The sequence below is a fragment of the Miscanthus floridulus genome, chromosome 13 (genome assembly GCF_019320115.1).
Source record: "Miscanthus floridulus cultivar M001 chromosome 13, ASM1932011v1, whole genome shotgun sequence".
In the NCBI taxonomy this organism is placed as follows: Eukaryota; Viridiplantae; Streptophyta; class Magnoliopsida; order Poales; family Poaceae; genus Miscanthus; species Miscanthus floridulus.
The window spans coordinates 53,731,563-53,747,483 of record NC_089592.1 but is presented as its reverse complement, the minus strand read 5'-3'; the positions used below and the strand labels follow the sequence as shown (position 1 = coordinate 53,747,483).

Genomic DNA, 15,921 nt, shown 5'->3' with positions numbered 1-15,921 from the left:
CACCCGCGGCAATGTATTCCGCTTCGGCGGTGGACAAAGCCACACTATTTTGTTTCTTGGAGGACCAAGACACAAGTGATCTACCAAGTAAATGGCATCCTCCGGATATGCTTTTTCTATCAACTTTGCAACTGGCATAATCCGAATCGGAATAGCCAACTAATTCAAATATAGCTCCTTTGGGATACCAAAGGCCAATGCTTGGTGTGTGCTTAACATACCTAAGGATTCTTTTAACAACAATCAAATGAGTTTCCTTAGGATTAGCTTGAAATCTAGCACACATACACACACTAAACATGATGCCGGGCCTAGATGCGGTTAAATATAACAAGCTACCAATCATGGAATGGCAGAGAGTTTGATCAACCTTGTTACCTGCCTCATCTAGGTCGAGATGTCTATTAGTATGCATTGTCCACTTGACAAATAAAGACATGTCCATCAAGCTTCTTGGTTAATAGTGTGGTGTTGACCTTCCCAATGGTGAAGCCCTTCTCAATGAGGAAGTCCCAAAGACGCTCATACCAAGCTCTTGGGGCTTGCTTAAGCCCATATAATGCCTTGGACAACCTATAAACATGATTAGGATATCTAGGGTCTTTAAACCTGGGAGGTTGATCAACATAGACTAGTTCATTAATAAAGCCATTTAAAAATGCACTTTTCGCATCCATTTGATATAGTTTCATTTCATGATGTGATGCATATGCAAGGAGGATACGAATGGCTTCTAGTCTTACAACCGGTGCAAAGGTCTCTCCAAAATCTAAACATTCAACTTGAGAGAACCCCTTTACAACTAGTCTTGCCTTGTTCCTCACAATTACGCCTTGATCATCTTGCTTGTTGCGGAACATCCACTTTGTTCCAATAACTCTTGCACCTTGTGGTCGCTCTTCAAGAGTCCAAACTTCATTGCGGGTGAAGTTGTTCAACTCTTCATGCATGGCATTTATCCAATCTAGATCTTGAAGAGCTTCTTCTACCTTAGTAGGCTCAAAGCAAGAGACAAAAGAGTGATGTTCAATAAATGAAACAAGTTTTTATGAGCGAGTCATTACTCCCTTTGATGTACTCCCTATGGTGAGATCTTGTGGACGAGCTTGTAGTAGAGGTGAATTTCTTCTATCAACCACTTGAGGGGGAGGTTGTGGAGCATCAACATCTTGTGCTTGTGCCACCGCTTGATCATGAGAGACATGAGTATCTTCATTTTCAACTCTCCCATCTTTATCACGATCTTGTGGCACACTTGATGAAGAAGGTGGATTTATCACTTGTACATCATCTTCATCATCATTTGGCTTGATGTCTCCAACTAGAATATTCTTCATGGTCTCCCTCAATGGTTCATCGCCTACATCATCAAGATTCTCATGTGCTCCTTGGGGGCCGTTAGATTCATCAAATTCCACATCATATGTTTCTTCAACCAAGCCGGTGACATGATTAAATACTCTATATACTTTGGACTTTGATGAGTAACCAACAAGGAAACCAATATCACAATGCCTTTGAAACTTTCCTAGGTGTTGCCGCTTCTTGTAGATGTAGCATTTGCAACCAAACACCCTAAAGAAGGAGACGTCCGGCTTCTTCCCATTGAGCAACTCATAAGGTGTCTTACCAAGAAACTTTTGAAGGAATAGGTGTTTGGATGTATAGCATGCGGTGTTGATAGCTTCTGCCTATAGAGCTTTGGGAGTGTTGTACTCATCAAGCATTGTTCTTGCAAGAGTGATCAATGTCTGGTTCTTTCTCTCAACTACACCATTTTGTTGAGGAGTATATGTTGCGGAGACCTCATGCTTGATCCCAACTTCATCACAATAGGCTTCTATGTTTGTGTTGTTAAATTCTTTGCCATTATCACTTCTAATCTTCTTAAGCTTCACTTCAAATTTATTTTGTGCTCTCTTGACAAACTTCTTGAAGCATAATGCAACTTCGGATTTGTCATGAAGGAAGAATACCCATGTGTTTCTAGAATAGTCATCAACAATCATAAGACAATAAAGATTTCCTCTCAAACTCTTGTATGTTGTTGGTCCAAATAAGTCCATGTGAAGGAGTTCTAGCACTCTTGTGGTTGACATGAAAACTTTTGTAGGATGAGTATTTGCAACTTGCTTGTCGGCTTGACATGCACTATAAAGCTTATCCTTCTCAAACTTCACATCCTTCAACCCCCTCACCAAATTATTCTTCATTAGCTTCTTGAGTGAGCTCATCCCAACATGAGCAAGTCTTCTATGCCATAGCCACCAAAGTGTTGTTTTGGTGAATAGACATGTCTTCAAGTTAGCATCTTCGGAGGTGAAGTCCACTAGATATAGGTTGTTGTATCTGAATCCCTTGAATATCACTTGTTCATCATCCTTCTTGGATACAACAACTTTCTTCTCGGTAAATAGGCATTGGAAGCCAAAATCACACAACTGTCCAACGGATAGCAAGTTGAAGATCAATGAAGCAACATATAGCACATTTAAGATTGAATGATCATTTGATATTGCCACTTTGCCCAATCCTTTGACCTTGCCCTTTGAATTATTTCCAAATGTGATTCTTTCTTGTCCATCTACTTCTTCATCTAGTGAGGTGAATATACGAGGATCACCGGTCATATGTTGTGTGCAACCACTATCAATTACCCAATGACTTCCACCGGTCTTGTAGTTCACCTACACACAAGAGATCAAGCTTTAGGAACCCAAACTTGTTGAGGGCCCTTCACCTTCTCAACAAGTGACTTTGCTACCCAAATTTTCTTAGGCCTATACTTGTTGGGAGGTCCTAAGAACATGACTTTCATCTTTCTACTAGAATCCTTTCTAAGCATGTAATAAGCATTGAAAGCAAAAGGTCTAGCATGCTTGGGCAAGGGTTGTGGTGGTGGAGTTTGACACTCATGAGCAAAGTGGCCTTCTTGTCTACACTCAAAACATCTCTTTGGCTTTGGCTTTGGCTTTGATTGTTGTTGTTGAGCTTGTGCCTTCTTCTTCTCTTGATTTGCCACATACCCAATGTCACTTCTATCCATCTTCATGACGGTGTTTATTAGGAGCTCACTTTGAAGATGCTTGCCTCACAAGCTCGGCGGGATTCGGCGCTTTCGGGAAAATGGAATGTCTATTTTCTATTGCGCCGGATGCAAATTCTTGTGGTTAGCACACTTGAGCAAGGGTGAAGAGAATGGAGAAGATGCTGGCGTCGGTCAACTGACCGGACGCTGGATCTGAATGCACCGGACGCTGGCAGGCTGCGTCCGGTCGCGCTGACGTGGAGTGTAGCAGTCGCTGGAGTGTGACCGAACGCTGGCTGCGTCCGATCGCATTCGACCGGACGCGTCCGGTCATGCTCGGGAGCTTACTAGAAACGACCGGACGCTGAGGGTCCAGCGTCCGATCAGTTGAAGCTGGAGCGTCCGGTCAGGTCAAGTGACCGTTGGAACCGGGACACGTGGTCGTCTGTGGGCGACCGGACGCTGAGGTCCAGCGTCCGGTCAACACGACCGGAGCGTCCGGTCAGCCCGACCGTTGCCCAGTGAAGGGGTAACGGCTAGTTTAGCTCTTGGGGCTATAAATAGAAGTGGCCCTCGGCCATGGCTGGAGCGGAGCACCTTAGGGGACTTTGTGTCCATGCTTGAGAGTGCTTGGGAGCCCTCCATCATACATATACTTGATAGTGATCATTCGATTGTGTGAGTGAGCGATTCTAGTGCGATTGCATCGTGAGGTTGCATCGAGTGGCACTAGGTGATCGAGTTGCAAGCCGGTGGTGCTTGTTACTCTTGGAGGTTGCCACCTCCTAGACGGCTTGGTGGTGGTCTCCGTCGAAGCCCGCAAGAAGCTTGTGCGGCGCTCCGGAGAAGTGCTTGTGAGGGGTACTTGTGCTCGCCCCGCGGGAGTCGCGAAGAGCAACTTTAGTAAAGCGTGTCATTGAGCTATCCTCACTCAAGGGGTAGGTTCTTGCGGCGCCCGACGTGCGGGCTTAGCGGGTGATGCTAATTAGCCGCCGAACCACCAAGTGAGCGGTCGACACAACGGGGACTAGCGTGTTGGCAAACACGTGAACCTCGGGAGAAAAATCATCGTGTCAACCTTGTTCTTCCCGTTGGTTTGCATCCCCGTTACACAAGCTTGCGTTTACTTTCATATACATTAAGCTTGTGTTGTTGCTTTTGTAATTAGTTAGCTTGTGTAGCTTGCTAGTTACCTTCGTGCTTGTGTAGCATAGAAGTAGCTCCCTTGCGTGGCTAATTTGGTTTGTGTAACCTTGTTAGTCACATTACTTAGTTTATGTAGCTAAGTAATTGCGCTCTCTAATTTGACATTGGTCGCCTTGTTATTGAGCCTTGCTAATGAGCTCAGTTAGCTTTGTGCTTTTGCTTACTAGCAAGTGTAGGAGCTCCCTTGTTGCTTAAAGTACTAGCGGCATAGGTTTATGTGACCTTGCTTCTAGAATTGATTAGGAGAGCTCTAACTAGCCCGGCACCTTTGTTGCATATTTGTTATCTTTGCAAGGTGCTAGTGAACATATTTAGTGGGGTATAGTCTTGGCTAGACCGATAGTTCTAATTCCGCATTTGTATCGGTTAGCCGACGCGATTAAGTTTTAGAAAAGACTATTCACCCCCCCTCTAGTCGCCATCTCAACCCTTCACCTGACCACATGCCGATGCTGCTATAAATACTCCCAGCATCAGGTCTCATCTTCACAGGCATCGCCAAAGAGCAAAACATCTCTAATACTCCCAAGCAAATACACGCACTAATAGCCATGGCTCGTAGCGGACCTGGTTGCCGTCTTCTCGTCCTGCTCCTAGCCCTGACTGCCTTCAATGGCAGCTTTGCAGCTCGACATCTTTTGGACACAGCAGCTGCGCTAAGGATGGCAATGGGTAAATCCCCGTCGAGTATGGCCACCCCAGACCCATCCTCACCATAAAAATTTGGTACCGCCAGAATACCCATACCCGTCATGGGTGGGGAATTTTCCCCAGACCCATACCCGGCCGGGTAAATCATACCCGGCGGGTCATCCGTACCCGCTAATAATTTATTCACGCACATGAAAATCAACAATTTAACAGCAACCATCACTAACCAAAGCACATAAAATTAGACAAATAATAGCATAAATAATATCTTCTGCAACCAGCAGTCACATTACACCATCACACAGTCATTCTGTCATAAATCATTATATTACATAGCCAAAAGGGGTAAATAAATAAATCTCCAAGTTCATTTCAGTGAACATATGTAGGACAACAATTCAACAAACATGATGGTCGCTTGCGAGTGCAAAGAATATGATATGAAGGGGATTAGGGGAAGGGGAACAGGGCAATCACCGTTCTTGCTCGAGTTGCTCCGTCGCCGGCACCCGCGTACCCGATGGGTGAAAGGTTTGGTCCATTTACGTACTCGTGGGTAGTGTGTTTAGTCTATATTTAGACCATAATGAAGTAAATACCCGTCGGGTATCGGGTCGCGGGTCCCGTTGCCATCTTTAAGCTGCGCCAGAGGCTGCACCTGCTCAGCCGACCATTCCAGCGGTTCCAACCAAATTGCCTCCAGTGCCTTCCATACCAGCAGTTCCAACCACGCTGACGCTGCCTCCAATACCTTCCATTCCGGCGGTCCCCAAGACGGCAATCCCACCAATTCCGTCCATTCCTTTTCCGAAGTTAGCCCTGCCACCAACAGCTGCTGGCGCAATCCCATCTCTCCCAAACCCGGTGATTCCAACCACCGTACCAGCTATTCCTAAAGTCCAGGTTACCCTGCCACCAATGCCCTCGATCCCCACTACTGTGCCATCCATTCCAACTACGATTCCAACAACAATCCCAACCATTCCCGGACTCCAGGTGCCACTCACTGCCCCATCCCCACAAACCACCAACCCTTGAAGTTCATTGCAGCGAGACTTTTCTTACGTTCTGTTAGTCAGGAGTTTGATTCATCAGTTATCGTCATTTTCAGTTTGCATGTCATGTTTGTTCTGCTATTTGGGTGATCCTGGCTAGCATGTGGTGTGATTGTGAATGCAGCCAGTCTATTGTACCATTTCGTCTTGCTGTTAATAAACTATTTGGTCTTTATACATTACTGAGCAGAATGAGATTTCTACATTATTCTTATCTAATAACATAAGTGGCAGCATGATGTGCCTAGTGCCATATCAAAGCTAAAAATACCAATTCCCCCGTGTGGAATGATCTCAAAATTAAACATATCTATCTAAAAGGAAGGGGAATGGTAGAGGGTAAGGGAAGCAATACTGACTTTTGGTCTGATACTTGGTGTGGAAATGTGTCCCTGAAGGGCAAATTCAGCCTTGTTCAATATTTGCAATGGACAAGAATGTTCTGTACAGTAAATCCATAGTAAGAGATGCGCTTGACCTTAAGACGATGGCTTGATGAAGAGTTAATCAACAACTAACAAGATTACATGACATATTCTTCGGGTGTGCTTTTAAGTAGTGCAAAGGACAACAAAATTGAGTGGGAGAAGCATGGCAAGTTCATGGTGAAATCAGTTTATATAAACACTGGTGTCATTCAGAGCATGATAGCCAGTAGCTACAAAAACATTTGGAAGGCAAGAATGCCCCTCAAGATCAAATAGCAGGCTGTACAGTTTACACTGGAGCAGTTCAATATGGCCTAGCAGTTAAATAAGGCGCTAAATATTTCTGGTGCCTACATGCTGGGCGAAAAAAGCCATGGGGATTCCAGAATAAATAGCGAGGCAAATGAATAAGAACTAGAGGCTTGCAAGTACATACGATTGAGTGTCTGCACACACTCAACCAATTGAAGTTGTACCAACTGAAAATCATCCTTTACCCATGCTTGCAGTTTATAGATATAGTTCTATTTTCCTGCTACAAGCTGAATTCACTGCATTTCCAAGATTCTCAATTTTTTCATATTCCACTTCGAACATGACCATAAGAGTACCATCTTTTCCAGTGTCGTAGTCCTGTTTAATATCTTCAGCTTGGAAATGTTGCAGCTGTTTGAACATTTAATTCAGTCATACATATGCTTTTGAAAGTACAAATCAAGCAAGAGACGCAGCAAGGCATAACCATGTTAAAAGAACATGGATAAAACAGAGAATGAAGTGACAGTAGGCAGCAGAAGTACATGATAACTAGGATATTATTTTTTTTTAAAAAAGAACAAGCTAATTCAAGGGACTAGCTGAGATCACATGATCAGTTCACTAAGCTTTTCTCTCTTTTTTTATAAGGCAGTTCACTAAGCTTTGTTTTGGAAAATAAACAGAGCTACTCAATTTACAATCAGTTTTAGAGCGCAGTTATTGTTGCCACCCTTAATGGGGCATACATCCAACCAATACAAGATTACATAATGCAACTATTCAGTATTAACTTTCAGGAACTTGTGTAGCACAAGCATATGCTAGCATTGACAAAGTAATACTACTTAGAACCACTTCAATAGGATTTGGGACAACAATAGGTGTCATAATTGATAGTACTTCATTATGACAGATACAAATAACTACGGTCACTGTTTCAGAAATTAAGAGTTCAACTCTACTCAGTTTCTGTTATATGTCTGGATCACCAGAGATTAGAGAGAGGGTTTTGAGGAAGAATTGAGGAGAATGGCACAGTACTGTTCGTGTGATCAGTACTGTGAACACTAACCAGGGACGAGGGAGAAGGATAGGGAGGAAAAAGGGGAGCAGCTGCCCTAGGGCTAACCGTCCTTAGGAGGAAAGAGAAGGGGGCAACGGCGGCCCTACTGCCAACACCGGCATGAGCAACAGAGTGTGACAGGTTAAACCTCTTAATTCATTCTTCTCTATTTTCCCACGTATGTTTCCTCTCTATTTATAGAGAAGGTGACTTAGAGTCCTAGACTCTTAAGCAACCTATAGATGGAATCTTACAATTATGATCCTAATTAAGAGATAACAAGGCTTGAGGTTAACTAGATGTGGGGTAATTGGTCGCCCGCAGCCCACAGGGGTGGTGACGGCAGCTGCACTAGTGCTGTCTGACACCCTTTGCCTGGCCACCAGCGCCTATTTGGCCCATCATAGTTGTATACTGGGTTAACAGTGATAGAGCCTCACTGTAAATAGACAATCAGGAGTTCAATTCTGCTCAGCAGTATATTGGTCCAACATGCGAACAAAACAGTATGTTCTGAAAGATTAAATTGAAGTACATATTACTTACTAGGGTCCCAAAATAGTATACCAGATTAAATTAGCACAATCAGTTTTTAGATATATATTGAGTGTTTAAATTTACCTAACAAAAAAGAATCATATGTCATAACCAAACCTACTAGTATCAGAAAACCTTCTAGGTTGCAAAAAGATGTTCAAGAAGGTACTGGAATCAGGGCAGTAACTATGCAGGTAATACAAACATACACACTGCATGGCAGATCAGACATGCCAAGTTCACTTCTGAAATGTTTGGAGCTGCCTTATCAAGATCTAGGCATGCCAAGTCTGACAAGCACGAGCCGTTGCTGACCTCAAACTTCTTCAGGTCCTTTCCAGAGTGGAGAAGGGCTGCATACCCTGCATCACTTACTTTAGAGAACCCACCAAATCTAATGGTTCTGAGTTGCTTGCATCCGTCAGCGAGCATCAGTATCCCAAAGTCGTTTACCCGTCTGAAGTCGCAGCAACGACGTGTCAGAGACAAATGTCTCAAGTTGTGGCATAAGCCAAGTGCTTGAAGCCTAACATTGGTCAAATCTTCAGGCAAATTTGGTTGGGTAACAGGTTCATCTTCCAGGCACAGCTCAACCAACTTGTGGACACTACTGGTGATCAACATAACGAGTTCATCCGTTATTGTGTCGAGAACTAAAGAGAGTGATTCCAAACTGTCAGTGATGTGTTTGCTCAGAGATGTGGTTTTCAGGAAGACTGTCTTTGCCCTAGAATGAGATACAGGCTGTAGCAACAGGTCCTTGATGTTACTAGGAATGAGAGGCAATCCAGTTCCAGTCTCGTATTCAGCTGTGCGTGGATCTAGCAGAGGGAACTTCACCCAAAGAGTCTGTATTGAATATTGAAAAAAAGACTGCTCAGAGCAAGCAACCAAATTAACTGAACTTTTTCTAAAAGCTCCATAACATTATTCAAAGGCTACGGTTAATCTTATGTAATTCTGTGCATGCTTGGAAATCGAAAAACAATGAAAGCAAACAAATCTTCGAATATGCAATATTGCTACAAAGTGGCATGTTTTTAGCGAGGAAGAATATCATATTCGTAAATTGTACCAGAAAAAACTCTCACCTCCAAGTAAACACATCCCGTGTAGATAGGTGCTAGGCAAGTACCGAATCCAGAATAACGAGAATATAGAATGTCTGGAGCAACCGCCATCTCCAGCTTCAACGATCTGAATTTTTCAAATTCGGGTTAAAGGATGATTGGACTTCTCAATCACTATGACTTGAAACCAATGTCCCAAATTCCAGATCATTAATTGCATAATCCAATTTCATTTTGGCAAATGACGAGAATAAACAGGAATGTGCATAGTTCCAGACGCAATCTTCTGAAGCAATTTTACATTCGCGTGCATATACGAAGGCATGAACAATACAGTGCTGAAGAACCGCACCTTAAATTGCGGCATCCCGCGCCAACAGCCACAAAGAAGCTCATGGAGAAGGAGCACTTGAGCAGCGAGAGCTCGCGCAGGTTACCGCTGGCGATGACAGGCGGCGGAGTCGTCGAGGAGGCTGCAATTGACGGTGAGGCTGCGGACCGCGTCGTTCCCCGCGAGAATCCTGCCTAGGATGGCGTTTGACGAGGCAAAGGCCTGCAGCGGGCGAGTGACCGAACCGAATCCCCAGGGGGTTAGTGGAGGAAGGGAAGGAAGAAGGGGGAAACGGAGGGGAGGGGAGGGGAGGGTGAAGCTCACGGAGAGGTCGATGGCGGTGAGGGCGGAGAGGGCGGCGTTGGCGGCGGCGTGGAGCGAGCGGCAGGACGCGGCGGCGGAGCAGGCGTCGTCGAGGTCGAGACGGCCCAGCACCTCCACCAGGAGCGCCTCGGGGAGCCTCTCGACCAGGCCGCCACCGCCGCCGCCGCTGCTCTCTGCGGTGCCGGAGGGCTCGCCGTTGCAGCCGTCTCCGTCGCCGTCGCCGGCGGTCCGGGGCTTCTTCTCCGCTACTGTGTCCTCCATCCCCTTCGCTTCTGAGCCGGGCTGGCCCCGCCGCCCGCAGCAGAGAGCGTGGACTCTGGATTGAGAAGTGCACAGATTTGCAGGGAGGAGGAACGGGAGGATATGCCGCTGACACCCAGAGACCACACGAGCACGGTGTTTGGAGAGAGTTGTACATGCGTGACATTATAAAAGTTTGCAATTGTCTACGAGCCATTAAAAATTTTGATTGGTCACAGATATCACTGCTCTAAACTTATTTGTTCTTCACGCCATTTCATCTCTGTTTCGTTGGCTTTTTACGGTTTTGCAGCCCTGACATGTGGGTTCGGCCAATTGAAATGTCCAAAATGCCCCTGTGGAAGGCAACAAGTATGAGGCACTTTGTTGACCGATTGATCGGGCTTTTCTCTATCCCAAGTCCGCGCGAGGGTGCTCGCCTGCCACGCGCGGCGCCCCTTGTACCTGTTGCTCGTGCGTGCCCCTCCTCCTGCATGGCCGCACCTTTCCACCCCGCCTCACGTGAAATTTTTGTATTTTGGTCTCTTTTGAAAATAATTTTTAAAAAAATACCTACGCCAAAACATTTTCTGAAAATAGACCATTTTTAGGTGTTTTAGCACATGACGCCGAGATATGAGGCTCGGCGTTGTGTCACACGACGCCGAGGTATTGCCACGTCACGGACGACCGGGGTCGTCGTCGACATGGTGGCGCGTGGGTCCGAGACGTCAGCGTCGTGTCAGTCGACGCCAAGTGCCCAACCTCGGCGTGACTGGACTGCGCGCCGAGCTACTGGCCCCAACCGGAGCACGGCCCAGGCGGCCCAACAAAGCACGATGGCCCAATAGCTCGGCGTTGGGTCACTTAACGCCGAGCCTCCAGACCTCGGCGTGGTCCGACTCAACGTCGAGGTCTAGTCCCTTTAGGCCGAGGCCCCCTTCTTCTTCTTCCCTCCTCTCCTCCATTCCCCCATGGCTCCTAAATTCTGAAGACCGCCGGCTCCCAAATCCCTCACGGCCCCCACGAAACTCTAACCCCCAAATGCGACTCTAGGTGCCCGGATCTTGTCTCCCGAAGCTTCCTCGAGGTAATGGTCCCTCCCCTTCTCCATTCTATCCGCGTAGATGTGCTTACATTGTCCCTAATCATGTGGAATCATGGTTGTATGGTGTTTTGGTATATTTGTGTTTGCATTTGCAAAATGTATGGCTTAGGATGATTGAGTGCATTATTGTTTAACTGTTTTATGTGCTGAACATGTTAGGTTAGTTTGGTTTCTAGTTATTTTGGTCATTAGGGTTCTTTGTTTATTGTAGGTGTCATTAGGGTTAGTTATTTGTTGGTCATTAGGATTAGTATGTATTTTATTTATTTGTTGGTCATTACATTTCAATTTTTTATGACTAAGACGTTTTGCCGAGGTACTCCTCTTTCCCCTCTTTCAATTCATCCATTTAGATTCGTTTGTTTTTGAACTTGGCATTATAGGTTTGGTTCATGTTTATGTCATTCGTGCAATGTATGGTGGTTCAAATGATTGAATGACCCAAATGTATGGTTGTTGCTGTTGTTGTTGTTGTATATGTTATGGTTTATAATCATTGAGTTAAATTTTGTGTTTATTGGGATTCAAATTTGTTTAGGATTTGTAATGAAAAGCTTATTTGGGAGGTATGGTGATTTAGTGTTAGTACCTTTACATTCGTTGCACGGTACTTTGGATTGATTTTTTTCTACGTAATGTTAGGATGCCAAGGCATGGTAAAGCTCGTATTCCAAGGTAATCCCAATGTTTATTCATTATCTGTGCAACAAATAAAAAACCCTAGGTTTAGGTTTGGTTCTCCGTTAATATGACTAAATTCTTTCAATTGTAGCTATGGTCGCCAGAGGGCAAATCCCTACGACCTAAAGCCTCTCCCTGAAGGTGTTCCTCGACCAATGTGCTTTTGTGGTGATCCTTGCAAGGTAGACATCTCTGAAGATAAGGAAACATATAGACAGAGGTACTGGATGTGTCCCAATTATGCATGGGAACCTACAAAGCAACAGCGCCGTGCATCGTTTGTGAGGAATTTTTATTGTGTTAATTAATTTTCTTGTGATATTAAGTATTGCTTATTTATTTGTTTTGTAACAATTTGTTTTTCTTGCAGACCGTTCCACCACTATGTGACTTTGAGCAGTGGATTGACACTGAGATCAAGGAGTCGGACAAGCAGCGTCTAGAAGGCCTGAAGGAGTGGGATGCGGAGGTTAAGGAGAGGTTTGAGCAGAGACGCAGACTGGAAGCTATAGAAAAGGAGCATAAGGAAGAGGAGGAAAGGAGGCGTGTTGCTGTGTACAGGGCGGAGAGGGAGAAGAAGCTTGAGCGTGTGCGCCGAGCGAAGGCAGCGATGGAGGAGAATCCCGATGCCGAGAGAAAGGGAAAGTGGCCTCGTTGTACTCAGTAGGTATTTGGTTCATTCACGAGCGATGTCGTGTAGCCCTGGACTTTTTTTACTATGTTGTAATGCACTCTGCTTTTATTTCAGATGAACTTATTCCCTAGACTTTTTTATTATGTTGTAATGCACTATGATTTTATTTCAGATGGTCTTATGCCATGTACTTCGTTAACTATCCTAAGACTGTAGTGGTACTATTTGTATCACTTAAAAGACTATTTGTGTTGTTGCAGTCACTAAAAGGGCTACAAGTACTGTTGCAGTCACTGAAAGGGCTACAAGTCTATTTGAAAACTCACTGAAAAGCCTAGATTCGTTTACTGTTGTATCCGTATACGCAATGAATTAATATCAGAGTGATGTACTGCATTTAGATGAAGTGACAAAACACAGGTGTAGCCTTTTCAGATAAAATGACCAGTCATGGTTGTAGGCTTTTTAGATGAAGCATCTAGCCTTTGTAGATTCAATAAATGAGTACGCACACATATTTTTTGTCAAGTAGCATTCATGGTGAACCTGCCTTCATCTCTATATATAGTGCTCCATGTCTTGCTCCACATCCACACAACTTGTTTTCTGGTTTAGTTTTAGCAAATGTTGAGCGGAGGTTCCTCGAGTGGAAAGGGTTTCGGCGGAGGAAGAGGAAAGGGGGTGAGGAAGGGACCTCCGATTGTGTGGGAGGATTCTCTAGGTCCTGATTCTTTTGAAGAACCAATAGAGGAATTTCCTTTGGAGAGGAAGAGTGACTTCACCCATGAGAGACCTCTTAGATCATACGAGAAGTGCATTGAAGATTGGCCAAAATGCCGCCACGGTTTGGATTGTGTTGTGCAGATGTACAACGACTATGACGGTGGAGGCCGTCGTTTCTTCAGATGCCCGCGAGGATTTGTATTGCCTTTGAACTCTCTCCTTTTTTAGATTTGCATTTGGTTTCTAGTAGTACTTATTGGTAGATGGGTTTTCAGGATTCAAGCTATCTAGATAACTGTGGCTTCACTAGATGGGTCGACCCTCCTCCTATCTATCCCCATCAATAGTACATCACATATCTACAGGGATGCATCTTTGACCTAGAGTATGGCTCTGGAAGTGGTAATAGGGACAAGTCGGACAACGACAACAGCAATGATGCAGAGGAGGCACTATGCAATAATCCGTACTGCGAGTGCCCGTACCATAAGAAGGACAGGCCTCCTTCTCCACCGCCACCGCCACCACCGCCGCCTCTGTCAACTGGAGGATACTATGGGGAAGGCGCAACTCAGTTTAATATGTGGGAGCATTATTAGGACCAACCTTTGTTAGTCGATCCGAATGTGGAATGCTTGTATAAGTTGTTCTTTTCAATCTCGAAAGGCATGCTAGGTTTAGTTTGCAACATGCCATTGTTAGTTTTCATGTGAGTGTGTACCCTTTGCAATGTCTGTATCACTTGTTTCTTTCAATCCCCTAAGGCATGCTAGGTTTAGTTTGCGACATGCCATTGTTAGTTTTGATGTGAGTGTAATCGTTGTGCATTCGCTATTTCATAAATTGCAGTTTACCTACCTCTAAGTTTCATGTACTATGGTTGATTCCCAAACTAAAAAAATATTTGAGTCTCTCTAAAAATAGGGGATTGAAATTGAACCAACATTCGGTTTTTCCTGCAGGAATAAACATACAAACATAAATATAGCATGTCTACTCTTATTAGTATAACTCGTGTTACTCGAAGAGGAATCGTTGAGAAAGATTTTTCATTTGAATCATGCAAATAGGATTGCAACATATACCAAAGGGTTTGGGTCGGCGTTTACGTGTTGGGCTGAGGCTCGGCGTTGAGTCGGCCCACGCCGACCCTAGGGTTTGGCTCAGCCGTGTGCAAGGTGGGCTGAGGCTCGGCGTTGAGTCGGCCCACGCCGACCCTAGGGTTTGGCTCGGCCGTTTGCGAGTTGGGCTGAGGCTCAGCGTCGAGTCGGCCCATGCCAACCCTAGGGTTTGGCAACGGCCTGGCCAGGTTTGGGCCGAACCTCGGTGCTTAGTCGTCCCACGCCGAGGTTAATGGCTCGGCGTCAATTTACCGCACGCCGAGCTTGGGCACCTCGGCGCTTCGATGCAAGGGTTTCTAGTATGTACCAGGGGTCGGCGTCAAATGACTAAACGTCGAGCTTGGGCACCTCGGTGCTTCGATGCAAGGGTTTCCAGTATGTACCAGGGGTCGGCGTGAAATGACTAAACGCCGAGCTGCTGGGTTCACCAAAATATATCATCTCTTCTTTGATTTGCTTCACTATTGCCCACTACTCTAATCAGCCAACGATGACCTTGTGCCAACAACGGACCTGAGCTCGCTAGCTCCCCGACTCTCCTAAGCCGCTTCGTCCCCTTTGCGTGCTTGCCATGTCACCGTGGATCCAACAGAGGTTGATCGTAACATGGAGGATGGGGATGATGACACCCCTTCTTCCTTGTGAGTTGCGACGGAGGCCCTCTCTTAATAGCTGGAAACATGAAACATGGCGACGTTCCACACATTCACATAACACATGACCACACCGACATACACATTCATTCAACATCCGTACATACATAAGGTCCAACACATTCAACATCCAACATAATCTAACACATTCAACATCCAACATAGTCCATACACATGCTTCATCAATCAACAGACATAGTCCAAACATAGTACAAGGTCCAATGCATACATAGTCCATGCACAAAATATAGCATATGAAGTCTTTGGATCTTTTATCGCTCCTTGTACCTTAACGTGGACAGCGAGCGTAACGCTTTCCCCTCCCAAATGAATAGGTACCTGGAGTGTACCTGTCCACTGGTCTGAGCGTCCTCTGTGGACGTCCAGAACCGGAGGGGCCTTGAGTTTCTTGGGGTGCATCTCCAAGCTAGGACATGCTAATCTCATCATACTCATGATCATAGTACTCTCCCTGTCCTTCATCATCTTCATCATCATAATGACCATGTCCTTGACCACCCTCTTCACTAGTTGCTGCACCATGTGAAGAAGAAGTCCTGCCACCATGTGCACCATGTGAAGATGAAGTCCCTCCAACATGTGCAGTAGAAGGTCCAGCACCAAGCTGTTGTGGGACTGCCACATCCGGGGAACGTCTACATCCAAGGCGTGCAGCTACCTTTCAGAGGCGATGCATGGCACGCTGCATTTTGAAAGCACTATTAGTAAGTGGGGTTGGTCGCAAAACTATATAAAGATGTAACATCAACTGAATGAGAGGAGACTATCTGAATGTGTTGTCGTAACATG

The 15,921-nt window shown here is 45.3% G+C and overlaps 1 protein-coding gene and 1 pseudogene across 1 annotated transcript; one reads left to right on the top strand and one right to left on the bottom strand.

Annotated features, from left to right (window-relative positions):
- The first annotated feature begins 4,745 nt into the window (after nt 1–4,745).
- On the top strand, nt 4,746–6,685 carry LOC136500498 (vegetative cell wall protein gp1-like). Its single transcript, XM_066495857.1, has 2 exons — nt 4,746–4,906; nt 5,526–6,685. Exons 1-2 carry the CDS (start codon nt 4,786–4,788, stop codon nt 5,921–5,923), a joined length of 519 nt encoding a protein of 172 aa, XP_066351954.1. The 5' UTR covers nt 4,746–4,785; the 3' UTR covers nt 5,924–6,685.
- Nucleotides 6,686–6,838: 153 nt separating this feature from the next.
- LOC136500497 (F-box protein At-B-like) lies at nt 6,839–10,329 on the bottom strand (annotated as a pseudogene).
- Between the last annotated feature and the right edge of the window lie 5,592 nt (nt 10,330–15,921).